The sequence below is a fragment of the Mixophyes fleayi genome, chromosome 10 (assembly GCF_038048845.1).
Source record: "Mixophyes fleayi isolate aMixFle1 chromosome 10, aMixFle1.hap1, whole genome shotgun sequence".
Classification (NCBI taxonomy): Eukaryota; Metazoa; Chordata; class Amphibia; order Anura; family Limnodynastidae; genus Mixophyes; species Mixophyes fleayi.
The window spans coordinates 1,818,828-1,841,767 of NC_134411.1; the positions used below are offsets into that span (position 1 = coordinate 1,818,828).

Genomic DNA, 22,940 nt, shown 5'->3' on the forward strand with positions numbered 1-22,940 from the left:
GGTAATGATGGCAAAATGCTTCAAATGTAGTGTTCTTTGACAATAAGGCTCTGCATATGGGGGCAAATACGCTGTTTAGGTTTGCCGTAAGTCTGGTGTATATATTACTGATCCAGAGCTGGATTCCTCATATCTCGCCTCCTTGTCTATCACTTGTCAGTTGTATGACACATTCTCTGCAAGACGCTGTCATTGGGAGTTGAGTAGATTTTATATATGATGGCGGACGAGAATTGGGGCAGAGACGATTGTCCCGTACAGAGTTTGGGATCGATGCAAGAAAACTGGGTCTTTATTTAAAAATCAAAAAATGAGATGTCGTTTTGCAGGAGACGATAATGGATAGGGGTGTAGTTTGTCCATTTAAATCAGTTCCTAATTCATCAGGAATCACAGCCATTTGTTTAAAATGACCAATGAGCTATAGTTATAACAGAAGGAGGAAAAATATTTATTCAAATTCATAATATCATAATGTCACAGTGGAGCAAAGTGAGGTTCTGTCATTTCAGTCGCAGCTTGAAAATCTGCAAAATGTTGCACAAAGTTTCAGATGGATCCGTTCAGTTGTTTTATAATATTCTCTGCGCACCCGGAAGTGTTGTCTGTCGCCCGGCTCCCTGTAAATGTCACCCAGCAGCTTTATTCCAGATCTGCCAGTCTTTCCCCTCACACATGGTTAATAATATAAAAGTTTCCCCGCCGTCCTTCAGTCGGGATAGTGTAAGACAATGGGATCAAGAGAGACACAGAATCACAGTCTGTAATTGTCCCTAACTGAATTCAGCTTCTATTCCTAACGGTTAATGTTCGATGAGTCAGTCTAGACCCTGCCACACATTAAGCCAGAACCTCCTCACATCCATTTGGCAAATAATTCTCTATTGCTCAGAAGGGTAAACGGTCCCTGTTACCAGTAAATGATTTAATTATGGACGTGAAAGTGCGACGTTTGTGGTGTCCCGGCTGACACGTCAGACCCCGGCTCTGCGCTCAGTAATGACCCTAAATTGCACTTTACTTAATTCCCCTCAACGGGGAAGTTACAGCCAAAAATGATGCTTTGTTTTGTCAGTATTCGGTGATGCACAAACATATTGATTGGGGATAATACAATGGCAGAGATCTACCACTATGTGTCCCGTACATTATCCTGTCCACCCTACTGGTGAGAATACACTCATGTCCGTCTAATGCTGTCCTTGCACCAAGAGGAACCTCAGCAACATCAGGAATAATCGTCCTCCCTGTTCCTCATTCTGCCTTAGCTTGGTCCGGGGTCATCTAACACCCTCTGACCGTGTCCAGCTGCTGACCTCCACACTGACCGTTGCCCCAATCTAAATAATCCTTTCTGACGGTTATCTTGTCCTGTACCCAGCTGCCGACACTTAGCCGAAAAGTGTAGACTTCACTTCCAGTGATCTAGCAACATATCACCGATGCTGCCCAGGTCATCCCCAGCACAGAGATGCTAAATATCTAGCAAACAATCCATTTCTTTATTAACATTGATCTATATCGCTCCAGCATACTCTGCAGAGCTTTACATCTGGGAACAAACACAGAAATAAAACAAAGGGGGTGCTGCTCACACAGCCGTGGTTTATCTTGGGTAGTGGATAATATAAATATATAGAGAAAAGATTTCTCTGCATTCTCTAATATAGACATGTTGTCTGTTTTGTTTGGGAGCAGAGAGGGCTTTATAACATTTACTTAATTTATTTCTTCTAGGGATGGAAGGTTGGACGGCGAAGCAGAGGTTTCATATCTATCCTTCCTATCTTTTTGACGTTGTTGATGGTGAATTAGTAATACAAAATGTAAGAGGAATAATCGGTTCACTCGAGCGGAGTTATTTTAATGACTGTTCTGAAATCAGGGACAGAGAAATAAAGTAAAAATCTCTACAGAATCCAACAGAACTAATTGGGAAGATGATGAGGAACCGCTCAGACTTTATATAGATTTGTAAAATGACTGTGATGGTATCAGAAGGTTAGTGTAAGAACCCAGAGAGAAGTCCTGGTATCTAGGGGTAAGAACCCAGAGAGAAGTCCTGGTATCTAGGTGTAAGAACCCAGAGAGAAGTCCTGGTATCTAGGGGTAAGAACCCAGAGAGAAGCCCTGGTATCTAGGGGTAAGAACCCAGAGAGAAGTCCTGGTATCTAGGTGTAAGAACCCAGAGAGAAGTCCTGGTATCTAGGGGTAAGAACCCAGAGAGAAGTCCTGGTATCTAGGGGTAAGAACCCAGAGAGAAGTCCTGGTATCTAGGGGTAAGAACCCAGAGAGAAGTCCTGGTATCTAGGGGTAAGAACCCAGAGAGAAGTCCTGGTATCTAGGGGTAAGAACCCAGAGAGAAGTCCTGGTATCTAGGTGTAAGAACCCAGAGAGAAGTCCTGGTATCTAGGTGTAAGAACCCAGAGAAAAGTCCTGGTATCTAGGTGTAAGAACCCAGAGAGAAGTCCTGGTATCTAGGTGTAAGAACCCAGAGAGAAGTCCTGGTATCTAGGTGTAAGAACCCAGAGAGAAGTCCTGGTATCTAGGTGTAAGAACCCAGAGATAAGTCCTGGTATATAGGGGTAAGAACCCAGAGAGAAGTCCTGGTATCTAGGGGTAAGAACCCAGAGAGAGGTCCTGGTATCTAGTGGTAAGAACCCAGAGAGAGGTCCTGGTATGTAGGGGTAAGAACCCAGAGAAAAGTCCTGGTATCTAGGGGTAAGAACCCAGAGAGAAGTCCCGGTATGTAGGGGTAAGAACCCAGAGAAAAGTCCTGGTATCTAGGGGTAAGGACCCAGAGAGAAGTCCTGGTATCTAGGGGGTAAGGACCCAGAGAGAAGTCCTGGTATCTAGGGGTAAGGACCCAGAGAGAAGTTCTGGTATCTAGGGGTAAAGACCCAGAGAGAAGTCCTGGTATCTAGGGGTAAGAACCCAGAGAGAAGTCCTGGTTTCTAGGGGTAAAGACCCAGAGAGAAGTCCTGGTATCTAGGGGTAAAGACCCAGAGAGAAGTCCTGGTATCTGGGGGTCCAGGTCACACAGTCAAAGAGAGACGGTGGATACAATAGAATCTTTATACAAAAGATGAAACATCTGTTACAAACAATAGTCACTAAAAAATATATATAAAATCAAACCCCAAGTTCTCATCAAAATCCAAACAACACTCCTTAAATTTACCAGTGCTTTAAAGTTACAAACATCCGTAATAAAGTTTCAAATATAACAAATAGGGATATGCTGGAAAAATAGTATTGATATATTTTATTAAAATTGCACCATAATAAAAAAACCTGGCAAGGTATATGAATAAAAATTATATAGGAATATATTCTTACACAATCAATTAACCCAGAGCTCAAGAAAATAATTGGCTGCTAAACATCCAAAACATATGCTGCTGTTTAAAATTCCTGATAGTCTATATAGGGATGTTGATAAATATGTGAATTCACATTTGTAGGTTATGCGCATAACATCTTGAGATTCATCCCATATAGTCATAATGAGACATCTTATAAATGTAATAATCCATAAATCCCAGTATGGAATATAAATGTTTTCTTGTAAATATTTATAATAGGGACTCAATGGTGTCTATATTATCATGACTCAGTTCAGTGTCAAGTATTAGATGGTCCTTTTGTCGAAAGCTTTTACAAAAAGACCATGGAAGATTTCAGAAAGCTATGTGAGAAAGCAGAAAGAGAACCCTTGAAGGACAATCTTACCAGACAAGAGAGAATGTCCCTGAAAAGCTTGTTATCTGAAAAGACTCTTATAATCAAACCTGCGGACATAGGAGGCGGACTGGTTTTACAAAATATTTAAGATTGCATCAGCGAAGCCCATAGACAACTGAAGAACCCTGACTTTCACATGAAACTCAAAGCAGATCCTACTAAAGTCTATCAAGAAGAATTAAAGACCCTTTTGGAAAAGGCTTTGCACAATGGGATCATTAATAAGGATACATTTGGTTTTATATTTAACCAATATCCAGTAATACCCACATACTATCAACTGCCTAAGATCCATAAAAGCCTGGAAAGGCCCCCAGGCAGACCGATTATATCGTGAGTCAGCTCATTTACTAGCAATTTGTCATCATTTGTGGATATTCATTTACAAAGCTATGTATTCGCATTAAGGTCCCATCTTAAAGATACAATCAATTTTCTACACTTGGTAGATGGACTGGAATGGAAGAACACCTATAAGTTTATTACCTGTGATGTGGAGTCATTGTACTCCAACATTCCACACTCTCGTGGCCTAGAGGCAATTAGATATTTTTTGGAGAAGGATGAGAATATGGTGGACTCTGTCTGAATTTATTTTTTCAGCTATCCAATTCATCTTAGAACACAATTATTTTATTTTTGACTCAGAGTTTTATTTACAGACCAGAGGGACGGCCATGGGAACCAGGTTCGCCCCGAGCTATGCGAACCTGTATATGGGCCTCTTTGAGGACCTGTACATTTGGGGGTCGCTGCTTGGGGCGGACCTGGTTCTCTGTGGCCGTTATATTGACGATCAATTTTTTGTATGGGATGAAGATCAGCAGTCCATCGATACATTCATATCTCATATCAATAATAACGATTTGTCATAACAAATATTATATTTGAAGCTTTTGGAGGGGCAACTTCAGCAGGTTGCCTAGCGGAAGCTGCAGGATAATAGTTTATTAATCGGAATTGTTGATCCCATTAGCGCCCATATTTGAGCTTTTTTTCCGTACTAAAGATGAACAGTGTTTACTTTACATGAACCCAGTGGTGTTATGCTGCTCCCTGGACAAGTCGAAGTCCAGTTGGGGGTGCTGAGGATGTTGCTGGAGAAACTAATCCTTTCAAATCTTTTGTATCCTTCTAAAAACACTCTCCTGGTCTAGCAATTGCACTGACCCTCTTCTTATTTGATGGTCCCGGCCACCTGGCCAATAGCTGTAGACCAGGGGTCAGCGAAATTTTTTACCTTTTACCCCAAAATATATTTAGATGCGCCGACGTTACCCCCTTCATTTGAAAGGAAGGAAATCATATATTATTAATTATTGGAATTAAAAATTTTATTGAATGAATCTATTCAAAATTTCTTTGAAAGCTTCAACTTCAAAACTTCAGGTTTTGGAGAAATGATGTTGCTTCATTTTTGATACGAGAGCATCAATATTGGGGCATTTTGATGTGAAAGCAATTTGGATACAGTCTTCAGCATCCAATCGATTTCTCTGCTTAGTTCGTTAGAGTGGAAAATCCTTGTTCACAAAGGTAGGTTGTTGCAAAAGGCAGCAACTTTTTGACTGCCTCCTCATGTGCAATTTTGAATACATTTGCAGCTGTTGACATCCAAAAATATGACAGATCTGCATTGTTTTCAAATGCAATACGTACTTCATTATTGTATCGCAGCTAAAGAAGTGTCTCTGCCAACCCTTGAGGCTCTTCTGGTACAACAGCAATTTCACATTTAAAGGGGTCTACAATCCAACTGACAGCATGTGAATCGGCAGCATTACCCCCAGGAATTTCATTTTAACCCCATTTGGGGTAATTTACCCCTGTTCCCTGACCACTGCTGTAGACCGACTTGTTAGGGATCTGAGCCCCAGTCTCCCTGCACCAGCAGCCTCACCAGGCAGACAGACCCACAAGCACTCCGGATGGAGCAAAGGTTGTTGGCAGTCAAGCAGGAAGACAGGATGCGCACCGCAGAGGCGTCTAGATCACAGGACGGAGCAGGAATCACAAGATAGCTGGAGAAACAGGACTACACCAAGCTAAAGAAATCCTAGAACACCCAGAAGTCTTTATAAACAGAAAAAATTTCCCACACTGGAAATCCCACCCTGCAGGGGTAGTTCTAGGTCAGCTTGGTTCAGGATTGGCTGGGAGGGAAGATGGGATGGTGATGTCAGGGATTAGGATTCTCCCCACATGTAGCTCTCCTCTGCTGGGCTGTTACCTCCGAGTCTGTCAGAGTCCAGGACAGAACCATAGTGGTTAGAACTGGTTAATGAGATTCCTAATCCCAGGTGATGAAGAGAAACACCCCATTTTAACCCCGTACAAGCATCTGTGATGCTGTAGGGGCGTTAGGAGCTGATGACTGTATCCCCCATTTTGTAACCTTTAACAGCAATGGAATGAATAACTGACACCCACCTGGCTTATTCAAGAATACTGTGATCAGTCTTATATTCCTCCCCACGCTGATTGTCCATATGCACACACTCCACTGGGGAAGAGGATGCAAATCGTGACCCATCTTGTCACAACACCCTTTAACTGTGTTTTAGGATCTGCCACCCGTGGAGGCTGCAAAAGGCAAATTGATTTGGCCAATTCTGAGAGTCAGAAGAATGTCAGCAAGTTGCCAATTCATTGGTTAATTGGTCCAGATTCTACCAAAATTCGCTAAATAATTTAAACTCACAGGAGAATTAGGCCAATCACAGTGCACTGAATAGGAAGAAGCCAAGGAACAAGCAAACGACACACGTCTATAGCATTATAAAAGGATCTTATCAGCGTTCCAATACTCAGGCAATGCCTTGTCACCACAGTTAGTGTATTTACAATGCACTGTAAATAGAAACAAAAACTAACTTGTCATAAGGTGAAGCAGGTGATTGGTAGCTCGGAGTCACGTCCATGTTGGCAGATTAAACTCGTTATTAGTGGTACAGAGCTTTATCTGCCAGTGACTATTCACAGCAGTTTGGGGATGAGTATGATGAGACAGTAGAACTCTGATCTAATAGTCATCCTCAGAAGGATAATGAGGATGAACATTTACTCTCCTCACATACTCAAAGGTGGTCAGATGATGATAATTAACCACCAAGTTATAAGTCAAAATCTGACACAATCAGTAAAGGGTAAATGTGCTCAGAAAACCCCACCTCACAAAATTCATTGTACAAGAAAAGAAGCAATGCTAGTGTCAGTGGTACTGAAGTCAAGAAAAATAGTGCCGATGCCTCCTCATCCTCATTCAACTTATTTAGAATTTAAAAATTGCCAGTAATTTGCCAGCGCAATGCAAAACAATCTCCTAGAATGTCTCCTGCTCCACCCTCTTCCACCCTACTATGCTGCTTAGGCTATACGTCACCTCCCAAACACACCACAGGCCTTTGTAGAAAGAAGGACGCTGTGCCGGCGAGTGTCAGTCCTTTAAATTAGTTGTGAGAATATTGGGCATTAGATTGGATCAGTTAGTGCAGAACTAAAATAGTGTTTTGTGTTTTTCTGCTTAAATGTGTGATTATAAGAATAGTCAATAAGGAAATTGCTACTAGCTCTATTTGTGTCTCTTATTGCGATCTTATTTCCTAACCACAGTAACTCTGTACAACCCTCAGGTGTGCTTTGTGTGTAGCTGTTCATCCTGCACTTTTGAGTGAATGTCACTATACCCCCCCCCAATCCACCCCCAATGTAACTCTCAACAGATATGACAACCACGTTCCCCTCCCAAGATACTAACAATCCTTTGTATTTCCTATTTATCCAGTTGCTGCTGATATTTAAGCTAATCCTTGCCCGTCCCTTTCTCCTTATGTCACATTCCAATGGTGCTTTTCAATTTTTTTAATCTGCGCGATTAATGGCTCATGCTGAAGCCAGATGCCAAGTACCTAGTTGCTCATATTATTTAAACATACAATTTCTCTACCGCTTTATATACTGATACATTTTAACTTTTAAGCATGTTCCCAAGCTTCAGTTTACTGTGTTGTGCCATGAGAAGCTCCAACAGAGATAGTAGCGGACTGATGGGAAGTGGGTGTGACAAATCCACGCTGGGAGAGCGCAAATCAAAGCAAATTACCATTTACAAACAATATTCTGGCTCTCAGAATACTGAACCGTTTTTAAAACTTTTGCCCTGCAAACCAGTTAAGATCAAATAAATCTGAGGGAAATAACTGACGATATCAAATCACGGCAAAACTAATAAGACCTCAAAGAAAGGAAAAAGAAAAGTGAAAATCTGTCCATTTATAATAAAAATTTATCTAAATGATTTTAGAAACTCAATTAGGACAAACCTAACTTTACCAATAAAACCACTTCATTAAAAACAAAGTCATTATATTAATTTCTATAATTAATAAACTGAACAATCTACAAATTTTATGTGCATTTATTGTATACGCGTGTGTGATTGAGGACAGGAGGTAAATGTTTCTTTCTCTTCTGCATATTATAGCAAAAGTTGCAATAATGAAAATAATTTATTCATATACGTTGCACAATGTAATGCAAAGATAATTTAGTTTTGAATAATTTCCCCATAATTTTATAATCTAATCTTGTAAGGGGGGACCCTCAGAATGTAACAGACAGGATTAGACTAGAAGTCCAGTATACCTTTTGGGCAGGTAAGTGGCCAAGGAAAGGGGGGGGGGTATAGAATATTTGCAGCACCAAAGATTTAGCTGGGTTAAACAGGAAGTCTGTATTATCTACAGAGAATGTGGCTCTGTATTGCTGAATGGTGCCAAGGTCTGTGCTGGGCTACAGAGCTTACACTCGTCTGTGATGGCACAGAGGGCTCTGTTATAGCTTATTAGATACAGACTGGCTGATCATTCTAACAAGGGTTTGGCAGCTTAAACCAGCCCAGTAATACTCTTAGGCACGCCAGCCCCTCTGACAAACGGCAGAGTTGGCAGCCGAGCCTTGGCACGTTCAGCATGTCTAGGAAAACAATCAGTGCTCTGGCATTTTTGAAAATAAGAATCCAGCTTTGTCATGTAGGACAGTGGATAGAAATGTTACATTCCAAAGCCCGTTCCTTTCACCATTTTCAGGATACAGGAAACGCTTAGCTGCCCGTTAAACAGACGTTCTTTAGTCAGAGCTGGATAAAGGCGCTATCAATTATAAACAGTTGGTTCATCTGGTACAAATACGCACTGGTGATAATGACGATCACTAACTAACCGCTTCTAAATGGCTGATACAATTTCATGTCTGAAGCTGCCGGGAGTTTTCTTTACTGCTGGCTGTAAAAGAACCCGCATTTACGCCATAATTGCGCACGCTATCTTCTTGTTCTGCTCCTGGATACAATCGTTACATCACCATTCGTGTTTACACTTTCCCTCTTATGACACGTCTACTACAGTCCTTTAAACCTAATTTAATGTATTTCACAGATTTCAATAAATAATCTCTGTCAAGACTTATAAATTCATAACCGCAGCGCAGATATATATATATATATATATATATATATATATATATATATATATATATATATATATTAGATAGAATCTTTACTTGTACAATAATGTCATAATATAATTTCAATAACATAATCTTACACATGGTACATAAAATAGATGACAATCTATGTGTAGGTACAGTGTCGTAGTAATTTCTTGATAATTATGTATATGTGCCTGCGTGCATGTACATATACTGTAGTACTCATACATCTTACAGTGCTAAGTCACCATCCAAGATGGCTGACCTCACGCCATGCTTTGTCACGAGTGCATGCTAGCGGCATGGAGGTGGCCATTTTACTAAAACTGCAACCTTCAGCAAAAGGCCCCTAACTTATTACAACCAGTATTAGCAAATCCACCACAAATATCTCTCTATTCATCAGTCTTCACACATTGTCCACTAATCTCTCTTCGGTCTCACAGGGGGAGGGGATTTCTACAAACATCCCAGTAATATTCACTAATTTCAATACACTACAAACATTTCTCACAAACAGTGTAACCAGAGAATGTCCTAAATAACAAAATCTAACAAGATCTATTCCTATCATATCACAGCTACAAACACTTCTAGAAAACAAAGAATATAATTTCAAGCACCACATCATTACTGACCAAATGTGATCTCTCCAAGATACCAGCCCTCCATGCTATAACCTTTTTGCTATTATTTATAGTTTATATTATTTATAGTTTTACTTTAAACATGAACAATAAACAGTGTACATATTACTAATATTTAAGTATATTTCCTCATGTTCAAAATGTTACGCTTTCACTGTGTCCAAATGGGAAATGAAGTTCCTGGATGTGTCTGTGTGTAGTCCTCTTCCAAAAAGAGACCTTTGGCGCTAGATTTACTAAACTGTGGGTTTGAAAAAGTGGAGATGTGGCCTATAGCAGCCAATCAGATTCTAGCTGTCATTTTGTAGAATGTACTAAATAAGTGACAGCTAGAATCTGATTGGTTGCTATAGGCAACATCTCCACTTTTTCAAACCCGCAGTTTAGTAAATCTAGCCCTTGGTCTCACAGAGCTGATTACAAACATTTCTCTGGTAGGGGCTGATGTACCTGATTGGATGCCATATGCCATTGCTGTGAAATGTAAATGTATTTATCCTATCAACTCTCTCTAGATAAATGTCTGTATCTTGCCATATAAAGTGGGGGAGGAGAGAAACCAACTCTCATGTAAATTATTTTGTGTGAAACTGAAAATGTTAAATATTATATTCTTTCTCACTTGTGCAGATATAATATTATTTTGCGAGTGTATTTACAACAAAAAATACTTTAATTCGTAAAGAAGGTGATCTCTGTTGTATAATATTAAGCCTAATAGTGAATTAATTTATCTCTATGAAACAAATGTTTGCAAAGTTTTATTGCGCTTATCCCTGGTTCTGCGCATGTGGGTGTAAGTACGACTGCCGCCTGAGAAAATAATGGGAAAAAAAAACGTTTTAAATGTTTTCTCATGAATAACTATATTATTAACAGATAACATTCATTTAAAAAATTTTCTGTGTGTTCTTTTGCGACTTTATATCCCACATATGTATTGGACGTATCGTACAGTATAGTGTCTGTTAGAGCAGAGCGGAGCTAGACCTGTATTCATCACCAGACGTATCTTCACTTCCGCTGCTTGTTACATATGGACGGGCGTATGCTGGATTTATGTGCGTTGTTTAAAATGAAATCTGAGTTTGTCTTATATTCTCATGATTTAATATTTTCTGCATCATTAGTCTGATGATAAACAGCACAAGGGAACGGATCGTGCTTCTTGGTTTGACATAAAATAAATTCCTGCATCTTAATCAAACAGCTATTTCCATCCCAACTCAGAGTGCTGCCCAGCACATCAAATAGGAAAATGTGTTTTTATAAAGTTTCAAATAGTTTGCAATAAATATATGGACTCTGTATCTGCATTTCTAGGGTTTAGTTTGACTTAAAGCAGCAAACCTATGAAAAAGTCAGATGTGATTAACATTAATCACTTTGTCCGGCTATAAGAAGAATATTGATATTTACCATTTACCCTTGTTTTCAGGCTGCTATTAATGATTTAGGTTTCTGGACAACCATGGCAACCACAGTCACATGGCACATGATGTTGTGAGCAGAGTGGCTTTGGAACGCGCTTCTGAGCTCTGCCTGCACTGTGACATTCTCCTGCTCCCCTCTCTGCCATCACATGACCTGTTGAGAGCTGTGAGCCTGTTTCTGTGTAGCAGACTGGCTGTGTGTGTGTGTCTGGCAACCATTTTTACTTGCTAATCAGAGAGCTTTTGAAAAAAAGTTAATGATTTGTAGGAGGATACCTAGGATGATGCATTCTTAAAAATCATTTAACTTTATATTTAAATCTTTTATGTGGATTTCTGCTTTAATAGCTGCAATTAAATGTCTGTCATTAAGCAATTTTCATAGGGGAACTTTTCTTTACCTAGATAAGAATATTATATTCTCCTTAAGGTTATAGAAATCTTCCAAATAAGCAAAGGTGATCTCTGTTCAGAAATGTAACTAGACCAAAAGATGGAATATTATCCAAGATCTACAGAAAGGCATTTTATCCCCCCTCCCCCCCCCCCCCGGGTCTGGCTGCAAAATATACAGGTATCTGCATTTACGTTTTTTAATGAACCAGGCCCCGTATGTAGTCAGACAGAAATGAGCGCCAGGGTTTCCCAAATCCAGTCCTCAGGGACCCCTAACAGTGCAGGTTTTTCAGATGAAAGGGGAAATAATTATACCACCCAGGGATCTGTTATAATGTGTGACAATTTCATGCGTTGGATTTATTCCATCAAATCTTTCACACTATTTGTTAGTTGATAGATAATAATACATAAAATATACCACGTACATTTTATAATATATAAACAACATATAATGGAAGGAGAATTATTAGCTTGTCTCCTGTGATGTAACTTCACTATATACCATTATCAGACATAATTTAGGCATTATAATTGTAAAATAGCATTTACAACTAGATGGCCATTTTGAAGAAGCACAAATCCAGTTCATATATCTAACATCGAATTCATTCTGACCCATAACTATTTTTGGTTTAATAATCATTTCTCTTTACAATTACAAGGTACAGCTATGGGAACAAAGTTTGCCCCCAGTAATGCAAATCTATGTATGAGCTATTGGGAAGACCATTACATTTGATCTGGAAATGACTGGTATAAGGAGTTGCAGGCAAAATGGGGTTGTCCAAGGAAGGGTTAGGGATTGTAGTAGTGCTCTGGAGCGTACTTTAGTGTGGTTAGTGCTTGGTACAGAGTGGTTTTTAGCAGATGTGTCTGATTTGTATTGCGGGTCCAGTAAGATGCAGTTTTGGGGATGGGCTGCTGGATTCCCTATATGATCCACCCCGTCACATTCAATATGCCACTCACTTCCCCATCCCTCAGGAAGAGTCATGTAATCAGTTGATGTTCGGCAAAAGATAAAAGCAGGCTTCTTATAAACATAATATTGTGTCTTGTGCACACAGCATATGCACTGCAAAGGCCATCATCTTAGGATTTGTGAGTGACTCTACAGAACACATCTATCATGTAGAAAGGTTTCGTTATCATGGTTTTATTCAGCACAACAAACACATTTCGAGAAAAAATTCTTTATAAAGAGAAGCCCCTGGTTTTGTGATGATTTGGGGAACTTTCTTGTTTACAAAGGTGCAAATGTTTTAAAATTATCTGCACTGGTCAGACCGAGTGCTATGGATTCTACTACTGTGCAAATCCAATTCTCCAATATCAGTCGACACACAATAAAAAACAAAATCTGAAATCAAGGAATTTATCACTTGCAGTACAGAGAATGTGATATATCTAATTCAATGCCCACGTCAAAAACAGTACATTGGACATACTGTAAGGAAGGTAAAGACACAAATAGGAGAACAACTTAGAAATATCAGAATAGGCTTCGACAATCACCCCCACTGTCACCATTTCATGACGGATCACAATTGTGACATCACAGGACTGAAATTCTTTGGAATTATAAAAGTAAATAATATCTGGAGAGGTAGAAACTGGATTAAGGACATCAATATAGAGGAAGCTAAGTTAATATATACCCTGAAAACCGTTGTACCATAAGGATTAAATGTGGCCTTGGAATTACCTTTATAACATCAGACACCACTAAAACTATTAAATATAAAATATCATCTTCATTCTATTCTTCCCATATCTTTGTCGCCCTTAATGGCAGCAGAGTTCTGGTCATTCCTTCCATACTTCACTTATAGGTGTCGTGCTAATACCACTCTGGACATAACCAACCACGTCGGATCTTGGGACCCAAGCAGAGTGGAGCCAGGTTAGTAACGGGATGAAGACCAGCTGTTACTGTAGACTACACGGCCGCTACTCATTCACCAGGTCAAGATATTTTAATTCTTATTATTTAATTCACAAACAGTTAACTAAGGTGATCACTTTACGATGGGAGATACCGTATTATTCTCCAATCATGGTGACAAGTGATTATGATTTATTCTCTCCATTGTAGCTGAGTAGGACAGATAGAGGTCACTCCATCTCTGACCTTGTCAACTATGTTACATCAATTTCTTAATTTATCACAACACTATGACTATGATAACCTATTACATGTGAGTGTTTCCTTTAGAACAAAATGCATTGAAAACCAATATTGAGCTATATATGTTTACACCATCGGTTATGTAACCGCACATTCAACATGTTCATGAGTGGTTCTAATCATAGTAAATTTCATGAATATGCAATTTATATATGATTGAGGAAGACCTACAGTTATTCATCAAATACAGAATATCCTCAGAAAGATCTTTGAACCAATGAAATTGAGAGAAAGAAAACATGGTCTCTTAATATTTCTACTTCCAAAAATAACATTCTAGTATTAGTAATGACCGCTGGCACCATGTAACCTAATAATATTCCAGGGTATAATGAGATTCAGGCATAAATAATATGCTACTTTTATGCCATGTAGATTGGTAATTTAAATTTGAAGGATAAGTCATAAAATGATAGGAAGTAAAGACTGAATGGTCTGTATTTAATCTTGTTTACAATGTAGAAGGATTGTCTCATTATTAATATTTATATTGTCTATAGCACAAACTATATTTTGGGACACAAAAGGATTTGTCTCATCGTGCATATTACTGTGTATACTTCCTTTCTAATAATATACTCACTATTCTTCTGAACACATTTGATAAAAAAAGTTTAGTCAGTTATTCCCAAATGAACATTTGAATGATCAGTGGGACTATAAATAATCACCGCTATTACAACCGACACAGATCAGCCCTTGAAATAGTCTAAGATGAAACGCGTTGGGTCATTGTTTTGAACTAATCAGGCTTCCGAAACTCCGGAAGTACAGTGCGTTCCACAGTGAAGGTATATCCGCATAGTATAGACACATTGCAGGGGAGACAGGTTAGAATACTCGATCCCTGTCTCTCAGCCACAAGAATAAGTAAAAGATCACTTCCTAGCGGCGAGGTTTGTGAGGTACTATTCATTAGTTAATATTTAGGTATTGTGGATTGTTTTAACACTGTCTAGTCTAATTGTGTTGTGCATTTTGTCATTCTATTGGTTTATCGCTGACCCTCTGGCAAATCTCCTTTCAATTATGTATATTAGGGGTTATTTTAATTATGGTTTACCCCAGTAGTGTTTATTCTAAATACCACCACACGTGGTGCGTGAAGTTTGATGTAAGTTTGATTTGAACTTTTTATTGGTATTTATATTTTATTACGGTTATGGTTTATTAATAAATGGTTTTAACTCTTCCTGTCCCAAATGTATTGATTGAGCGATAGTCAGAGTTTCCTCACATCCTATATACACCACACACCGTACCAGACGAAGGGTAGGTACATCCCAGTACCTGCGTATAGGAAATTTAGATCTAATACATATTCTTTTATTGAGGATGGAACAACAAAGGCAAGATAATGAAAGTACAATTGTATGAGCATCATCCACCACATAAGAGAGAGAGAAGTATCATTACGTAAGGAACATTCTGCTCTGTTTTCAACATACTGATCCGTATTCCTGGTTGGACATAAATTATTGTATAAGAACATTTCTGGATTTTGGGCCTAGTTATATATAACCAGTTTATTGTTAATTTTAGAGCATATTTTATTTTATCATTTCAACAACATTTGATTTACAATTTAATCTATATTTTTATCTATATCTGGACACTGGTTATTACATAATTGTTATATTTAGTTTACAATGTGTCAGTCAGTAATGATTACACCTGTGCTCCAGCAAGGAGATCTGGAAAACCTGCACTGTTAGGGCTCCTGAGGACTGGGTTTGGGAAACCCTGATGTGTGCATTAATACAGAGTACAGATACCTGTTAGGAATATGGATACAATACAGGTGAGAACTGTTACAGGAATAATAATGTACGTGGAGTCCAGCGAGTGCATCCCTTGTATTACAGCATCTACAGATGATGTAGTACCTGGCCCTGACTGTAGGTGGCGTACGTCTCAGTATCTAGAACAGAAATATCCAGGCTGAGGCATCCTAATGGGGCAGAACACCGGAGTGTATCAGAGGGACAGTTCTGCCACAGCACCCAGCAATGTGTATATGTTCCTCTATCTCTGCAGACAGTTATTAATAGCAAAGTTCAATTCCATAGTGATGACCAAGTTACACTACAGTAGAATTGTCCTAGATAAGTGCTAATTAGGCTTCATGTTTATCCACCATTAAAATGCAGCAGGTTGATAACGAGTGAAAACGCTGAATTCCAATCACACGAGAACATCCATCATCATCATCACCATTTATTTATATAGCGCCACTAATTCCGCAGCGCAGTACAGAAAACTCACTCACATCAGTCCCTGCCCCATTGGAGCTTACAGTCTAAATTCCCCAACACACACACATAGACAGACAGAGAGAGAGATAGACAGACACAGACTAGGGTCAATTTTGATAGCAGCCAGTTAACCTACCAGTATGTTTTTGGAGTGTGGGAGGAAACCGGAGCACCTGGAGGAAACCCACGCAAACACAGGGAGAACATACAAACTCCACACAGATAAGTCCATAGTCGGGAATTGAACTCATAACGCCAGTGCTGTAAGGCAGAAGTGCTAACCACTGAGCCCTGTGCTGGAAAATACTGCGTGCATATACTGCGTCCCACAGAGTATTAAGTGCAGTATACAACGCCATCATGAGAGTACATGGGCGCAGAAAGTACCCACGGAGGTCTTCATTCATAATATTTGTTATTAGGTAGAATAACATTCAGGAATACAGGGATCAGACCCCAGACCTCCCATAGTCATTGACCTCTACAGTCCCTCTTTTTATAACTAATACATAATAACTTTACAACACTCTATCAATGTACCTTTTGTTTCCTTTGCAGTTTTTAATGTTACTGTTATCCTTTAAATATAGAGGTTTCTACCAACACATCATCATCATCACCATGTAAAATGAAATACATGAACATAAGGACATAGAGACATATGGCAGCAACAGAAGCAGTAAACCCCCTACACACCCCATCCAACAATTCCCTGATACCATTCCAGTATACTACATAAATATAAAGATCACGTAACACTCACCGGGGGGTAGAAGTTGTCATGACAGAAGGATGGATGAATTTATTACCCTCTGTGTGTAACAATGTAACAAGCCAGGACTGAGCCGGCGAGTGACATCACCGGACGCCTGATCCGTACCTGGCCGCATGAAACATTTACTAGGAGTCAGGTGTAACAGGAGAGCCGCCTGTTCCAGGTCACTGGGGCTTCTCCTGGAGGCTAACAGACCCCCCCCCCCCCCCCCCCCCTCACACACACACACACACACACACACACACATACACACATACATACACACACACAATACAGAGGACAATAATTAAGGTATGAGCTAAAAGCACAGATATAATGTCTGTACAGCCAGTAGTAGCACAACACCCTGTACCTGGTGCTTGCTCTGTGTCTGCTAATCCTGCACTCAGGAGTTTGCACGGCCAATATTAATTATTTCTGGAATTTACGTCCAAAAATATGTTATAGGCATTAGACTTTCATTGCATTCTCAATGATCTCCTCATATGGGATTGTGCTATGTAGATTAAACAATTTCTGGCCTCTCTTCTGTTTGTGAGCGCAGTAATCTTTACAGATGGATGATGTTACCTAGGAGGCTGCAAACCTGTTTAATTGCAGTATGCCTGTTTGTTTCTTACATCCCAGATCTGAAATAAAGGTTTCCCCGGGGTCACAGGGCCTTGTCTGATGTCTTAAAAGGATTTCTGGTATTGTGACAGGACGCAATTATTAAATTCACTTCCAAACATAAAATCCTGAGAAATGACTTAATGGGAGCAATAAAATCGCTCTAACTCAAAGAATCTCTTTTAACTAAATGACAAAATATATTTGTCTGCACTTACTCTCTGTTTACTGGTCTTTAGAGAAGAATGATTGTAAAGGACACACATTAATGTGCTGTAATTAAGCTGTTATCCTGTTGCTGATGAGAAAATGAATATTTCACATTTTGCTGAGGGATTGGTTACACGTGTGAATCTTCAGAGAAATAAATGTAGGAAATATTTATGTGTGTTGGCTCAGTGACGTCATCATACAACTTTCTCTTTACCTTGTAGGTGAGAGATGGTATCAGAAAGTGATGTGACTCTGGGTTAAAGTAACATCTTTGTATATTTGGGAAACAATATTGTCCTGAAATGTTTTTCTGCTATGTAAATCTCTCCAGGGGGGGGGGGGGGGGGGGGGGGGGCTCAGAGGAAGCCCAGGGTGGTATTTGTCATTTTATTAGAAGCTGCTGAAACATGAAAAACTAATGAATTGTAAAGTTCATTTTTTCTCTAAATAAAAGACTAATTGATGCTGGGTACAGACCTCAAGCTGTAAAGAGAGACCCGGGAACATTTAAAATATTTTCTCTAAAGAATCCAATATTAACGTGTGGCTGCGTTATCACAAGAATGCACTTGTTGTAGCTAATTATATCTGTCCCTGTCCAGCCGGCGTATGGGCGAGGATAGTATTATAACAATGCAGCCGCTCTCTGGGTTACAATACTAGTTATGTAGGGTAGATATATACAGGAGATTATTTTGCACTCGTGCAAAATAAAGATCATTGTTCTCTATAGCAAATGTGTCTGTCAGTAAACACTGAGGGTTTCCCGGATGTGTAACTGCCCATCCAGCAAAGCGGCAAGAACAGAAGAAAAAACAATGCTTAAAAAAGTAAAGAAAACCAAGATTAGCAGAGAGAAGACGTGCAGAAGCCCCCAGCCCCTGCCCACAAGTCCCCAGACCCCTCACAATGCACACTCACCAAAACTACCCCCATATGCCCTTTAGTACCACACTTACCCCAAAACACTTTCCTACTTTATCTAAAACCCCCCTTAGTCTTCACAATCACTTATTTATCAAGCGCCCGGGCTGTGGGCAAAGCTCGGTGGGGCAAAAAGCGGAGGACCGACGAGTCCTAATGTAGGTACAAGCTCGGGGCCACAGCTGAAGGCTTGGTGGGCCACATGTGACCCAGTTGCCCGTCACTGATTTAGAATCTAGTCAATTATGGCACAAACCCACTGTCTTTTAAAATGCATCTTACAGGTGTTTCTAAGGTGTGTATCATGTAAATGGGTCTGGAAATAATTATTTGTCGTGCTACCGTACCCGTTGGCCTTTGTACCTGTGTTCCGTTTTCTTGTCCCATTTCCACACATTTTCGCTTTTCATTGACAACCACATTGCATTTTTTTCTATATATTTTTTTTTAAATACGCCTCCTGTTCAGTGGCTGCATAAATAAATTGGCCTCAGCTACCGCTGGAGATCATAGCAGCAAGTTTCCCTCCGGCCCTGGCAGAAGCGGCCGGGCTGTAGATTTTCAGTACTGGAGCTGACTGTATATGTCCTGGATTCATCTAATGGTCATTTATAAATCACTATACATCTATAGGTCAGTATATAGCTATAGGGGATTGCAATGACCCACCCTCGCCAGTACCTGTAACGGTATTGAAGCAGATAGGTCAGTTATCACCAATTGTCTGATATCCTGTTTTGTCTCCCAGTTGTCGGCCACCCGGAAAGATACAACTGCTGGGGGTGAGTGACTTTTGTTTTGTAAGATGTTAATCACGGTAGTCTCCAATGTATTAACTTACACAGCGCTGGAGTGCTCCATCTTTGGATCAAAGCATCGTTACATCTATTATTGAGTTAATATATACAGAAGAGGAACAGAGCTGACTTCTGCTACCACCTCCTAATGTTTAGAATCCTGAAGGAGGGACAGAATAAGCCACGCCCCTGTTTTGCACAAATTCCACCCACAATTGGGCAAAATAGTTTAAAACTCCACCCACTCTCCTTGTAAGCCCCACCCCTTTTGTGGACTGCAAATCGGGATGTCCTTCCAAAATCGGAGCCATTAGGAGGTTATGCCTAAGAGTATTTCAGCACAGGGCATAGGGGAGGCAGTTGCAGTGGCCTCACTCCTCCTCTGGACTTCAGGAGAGGGCTGGCAAATTTTAGGCCAGGGGGCAGCTTATCAGGAACATTTTAAAGGAAAAAAATGCATGTAGCCCAGTGACCCAGCCCCAAGGTAGCCGACTATGTGACCAGCTCGGGGCAAATGTACAGGAAAGAGTCAAAATTGTCTGCTTGTTCCTCCTTATTCCCCTATATTCACCCTATGACATTGTAGCACTGTTGTGTAGTACAGTAACACTGTATATTCGACCCTCTCACACAGACCTGTACAGGTGAGTAACAAGCACAAGGATATTTCTGTTTTCAGGATTATTCTCTGTCCCCAGAAACAATACATTGTGTCACACAAATATTCTGCATAATCTCTGATTATAAACTGCAACAATGTATCACTGTTCTCCATCTGATTATACTGCGGATCCTGGATAATTTCACACACTGGACCTTTGTGTCTCCACATTCCTGACTGGTTGTTGGGATCTCGCTCTGGCTGACAACAGTCTGGAATGTCATTCTGGAATTCTACAGTCGTCTTAAAGAAACAGTTTCCACTTTATTGGATACTAAGGCAACTTAATAGTAAAAATATATTAAACAACTACTCAGCGTTTACAGCAATTATCACATCATCCATTTATCCCCATATGTAGCTTGGTGCAGACACACAAGGTGCTGTAAGCCACAGTAACCAGTCAGATTGTAGCATTGTATTAGGGCAGCACAGTGGCTCAGTGGTTATCACTTCTACCTCACAGCACTGGGGTCATGAGTTTGATTCCTGACCATGGCCTTATCTGTATGGAGTTTGTATGTTCTTCCTGTGTTTGCGTGGGTTTCCTCCGGGTGCTCCGGTTTCCTCCCACACTCCAAAAACATGATCGGTTAATTGGCTGCTGACAAATTGCTCTTAGTCTGTCTTGTTCTGTGTGTGTGTGTGTGTGTATGTATGTTAGGGAATTTAGACTGTAAGCTCCAATGGGGCAGGGACTGATGTGAATGAGTTCTCTGTACAGCGCTGCGGAATTAGTGGCACTATATAAATAGATGATGATGATGGTGATTGTAGCCTACTAAGCCCTTTAATATGACCTCCTGACCTTCTCTCTGACTTCTGTGTATAAAGTCTCTTCCTCTAGTGTTCACACTTAAATTCAAAGCATAGATTTATTAAATGGTTTGTATTTTCCTATAGTCATTTGCTTTAATTTAGTTAACGTTAATATAATCTTTACATATTAACACCACCTCCTGATCCTAGATGGCTCCGCAAAGACTGATAAATCATATTCAATAATTATCATTAGGATGTATTATATCCCATAACTGTGGAGCTAACGCAATTTAATCTTTAACAAATTTTACATCAATCTTTTCATTTCCTAAAACTCTGTGTTAAGTTCTGTTTTACTTGTATCCTGAGTCTACAATACTCAGACAGGATCCTGTCTCTCTAACAAGACCTGACAACAGGTAACAACCTCCTGCTGGGTCTTCTTGCTAAGGGATGTGTTAGACACTCACACATCAAAGGGTCTAATTAGCATCGGGGACTTTCCTTAGAAAGGTTACACAAATCTGGTCTACTGTCTCAGCAATAAATACATTTCCTATACAAAAGTGCAACACAATATCATAAAAATCTGTACATTTGCAATGATATAAATTGGCGCACTGTGCTAATAATTTAAATATATTTATACAATAAGTTATTTATAAGTGATCCAGCCACAAACTTATTATGAGAAATGACACAATAAGATCAGAGTATTCAACATGGGAAATAGCTGGAAATGTCTAAATCCTACACACATGTGATAAAGTTATTTGTACAATTCCTGATCCTGTCGTCTGATAATAAATCCTCACCCCAGAGTAAGAAAACTGAAGACAACTTCTCCCCCAGCTGTTGTAACTGCAATAAGTCTATTCACCAACGTACTTATTGCTGTATTGTGCTCCTTGAAGCCAATGAAAGGTTATACTGTCACTTTCTAACACTATTTAACATAATGAAGCTGGAGGATAAATTCTAATGTATTTGAAGCGTTACACATAAGTTTCCGCGCCAGAGTAATCCTAAAAAGCCAGGAGAGGATTTTGCCATCAATAAAATGTTTGATCTCGTTAGAAAGTTGCCAAAACTTACTTCAAAACCTGTTGGAGTTCGCAGTGTAAATGAAATCATTCAGCTCACAGTCGCGTTCCCTGGTAAACCAGCGAGTTACTGGAGGGACTGTGTTGGGACTGACAGCTGAGGACCTCGCTCCCACTTGTACAGATGCTTCAGGAGAATGAGAATCCTGGTACATTTGCTCACAAGACGGTGTCCTCTCGCCAGTGAAAATCTGAATAGTTTCATTTAGGCTGGAGTCCAAAACGACTTGGAATAATTCTATTTTCGTCTGCCATCACAGAGGAAATATTTTCACAGATTTGTGGTGAGGCCCCAAACTCGATCATGTTGGTCAAAGCTTTGAGGATGGTAATTAGAGACTTTCGGAGAGTTGAAGGGTAACGTGAGTGGAACAGAATGTGGGAGAATGGCAATCATCTCCTGGAGAAAATAACAGACCATCGCCATGTTTGTGTGCCATGTTTACAAGATCCGCCGCCTGAAAAGCATTTGTGGAACTATAAATCCCAGCTCTGGCTCTGAGGTAATGCTGGGACCTGTAGTTCTACAGCAGCTGAACAGTATCCTACACTGCGTACAATCTCTGGAACAATTAAATCTTCAGCTGTGGCTGTCCAGAAGTTCAGGGAGTAGAAGTGTGCATTCTGAGACTTGTAGTTCCACAAGAGCTTGAACGCCACAGGGAGACAAGTTCTGTCCTTCAATGTTGCTTTAATCTCTGACATTCCTGATGACATTGTGCATAAAAGTATTAACATTGTGATGTCCCAGTTAAAGAAAAAAAGAGTCATGAGACTAAACACATGATTTACTAATTTGCAGCGTCCGGAGTCTGAATGTTTTTATGTATGACAGGTGTTTCCTTCAGACGTTCCCTGTTACTTCTCTTCACAAACTTTCCCTGAACTGAAAGCTTTGCACATGAGCATTCTTCCATGGACAGAGGGCCCCATTCCCAGATTA

General features: G+C 39.9%; 1 protein-coding gene across 1 annotated transcript in view; it reads right to left on the bottom strand.

Moving 5' to 3' along the window:
• Window positions 1-22,691, bottom strand: part of INSC (INSC spindle orientation adaptor protein) — a 119,985-nt gene extending 97,294 nt beyond the window's left edge. The window contains exon 1 of the mRNA XM_075187405.1: window positions 21,990-22,691. Within this exon, the coding sequence (XP_075043506.1) occupies window positions 21,990-22,028 (39 nt within the window). The 5' untranslated portion in view covers window positions 22,029-22,691. The remainder of the gene's footprint in view (window positions 1-21,989) is intronic.
• Between the last annotated feature and the right edge of the window lie 249 nt (window positions 22,692-22,940).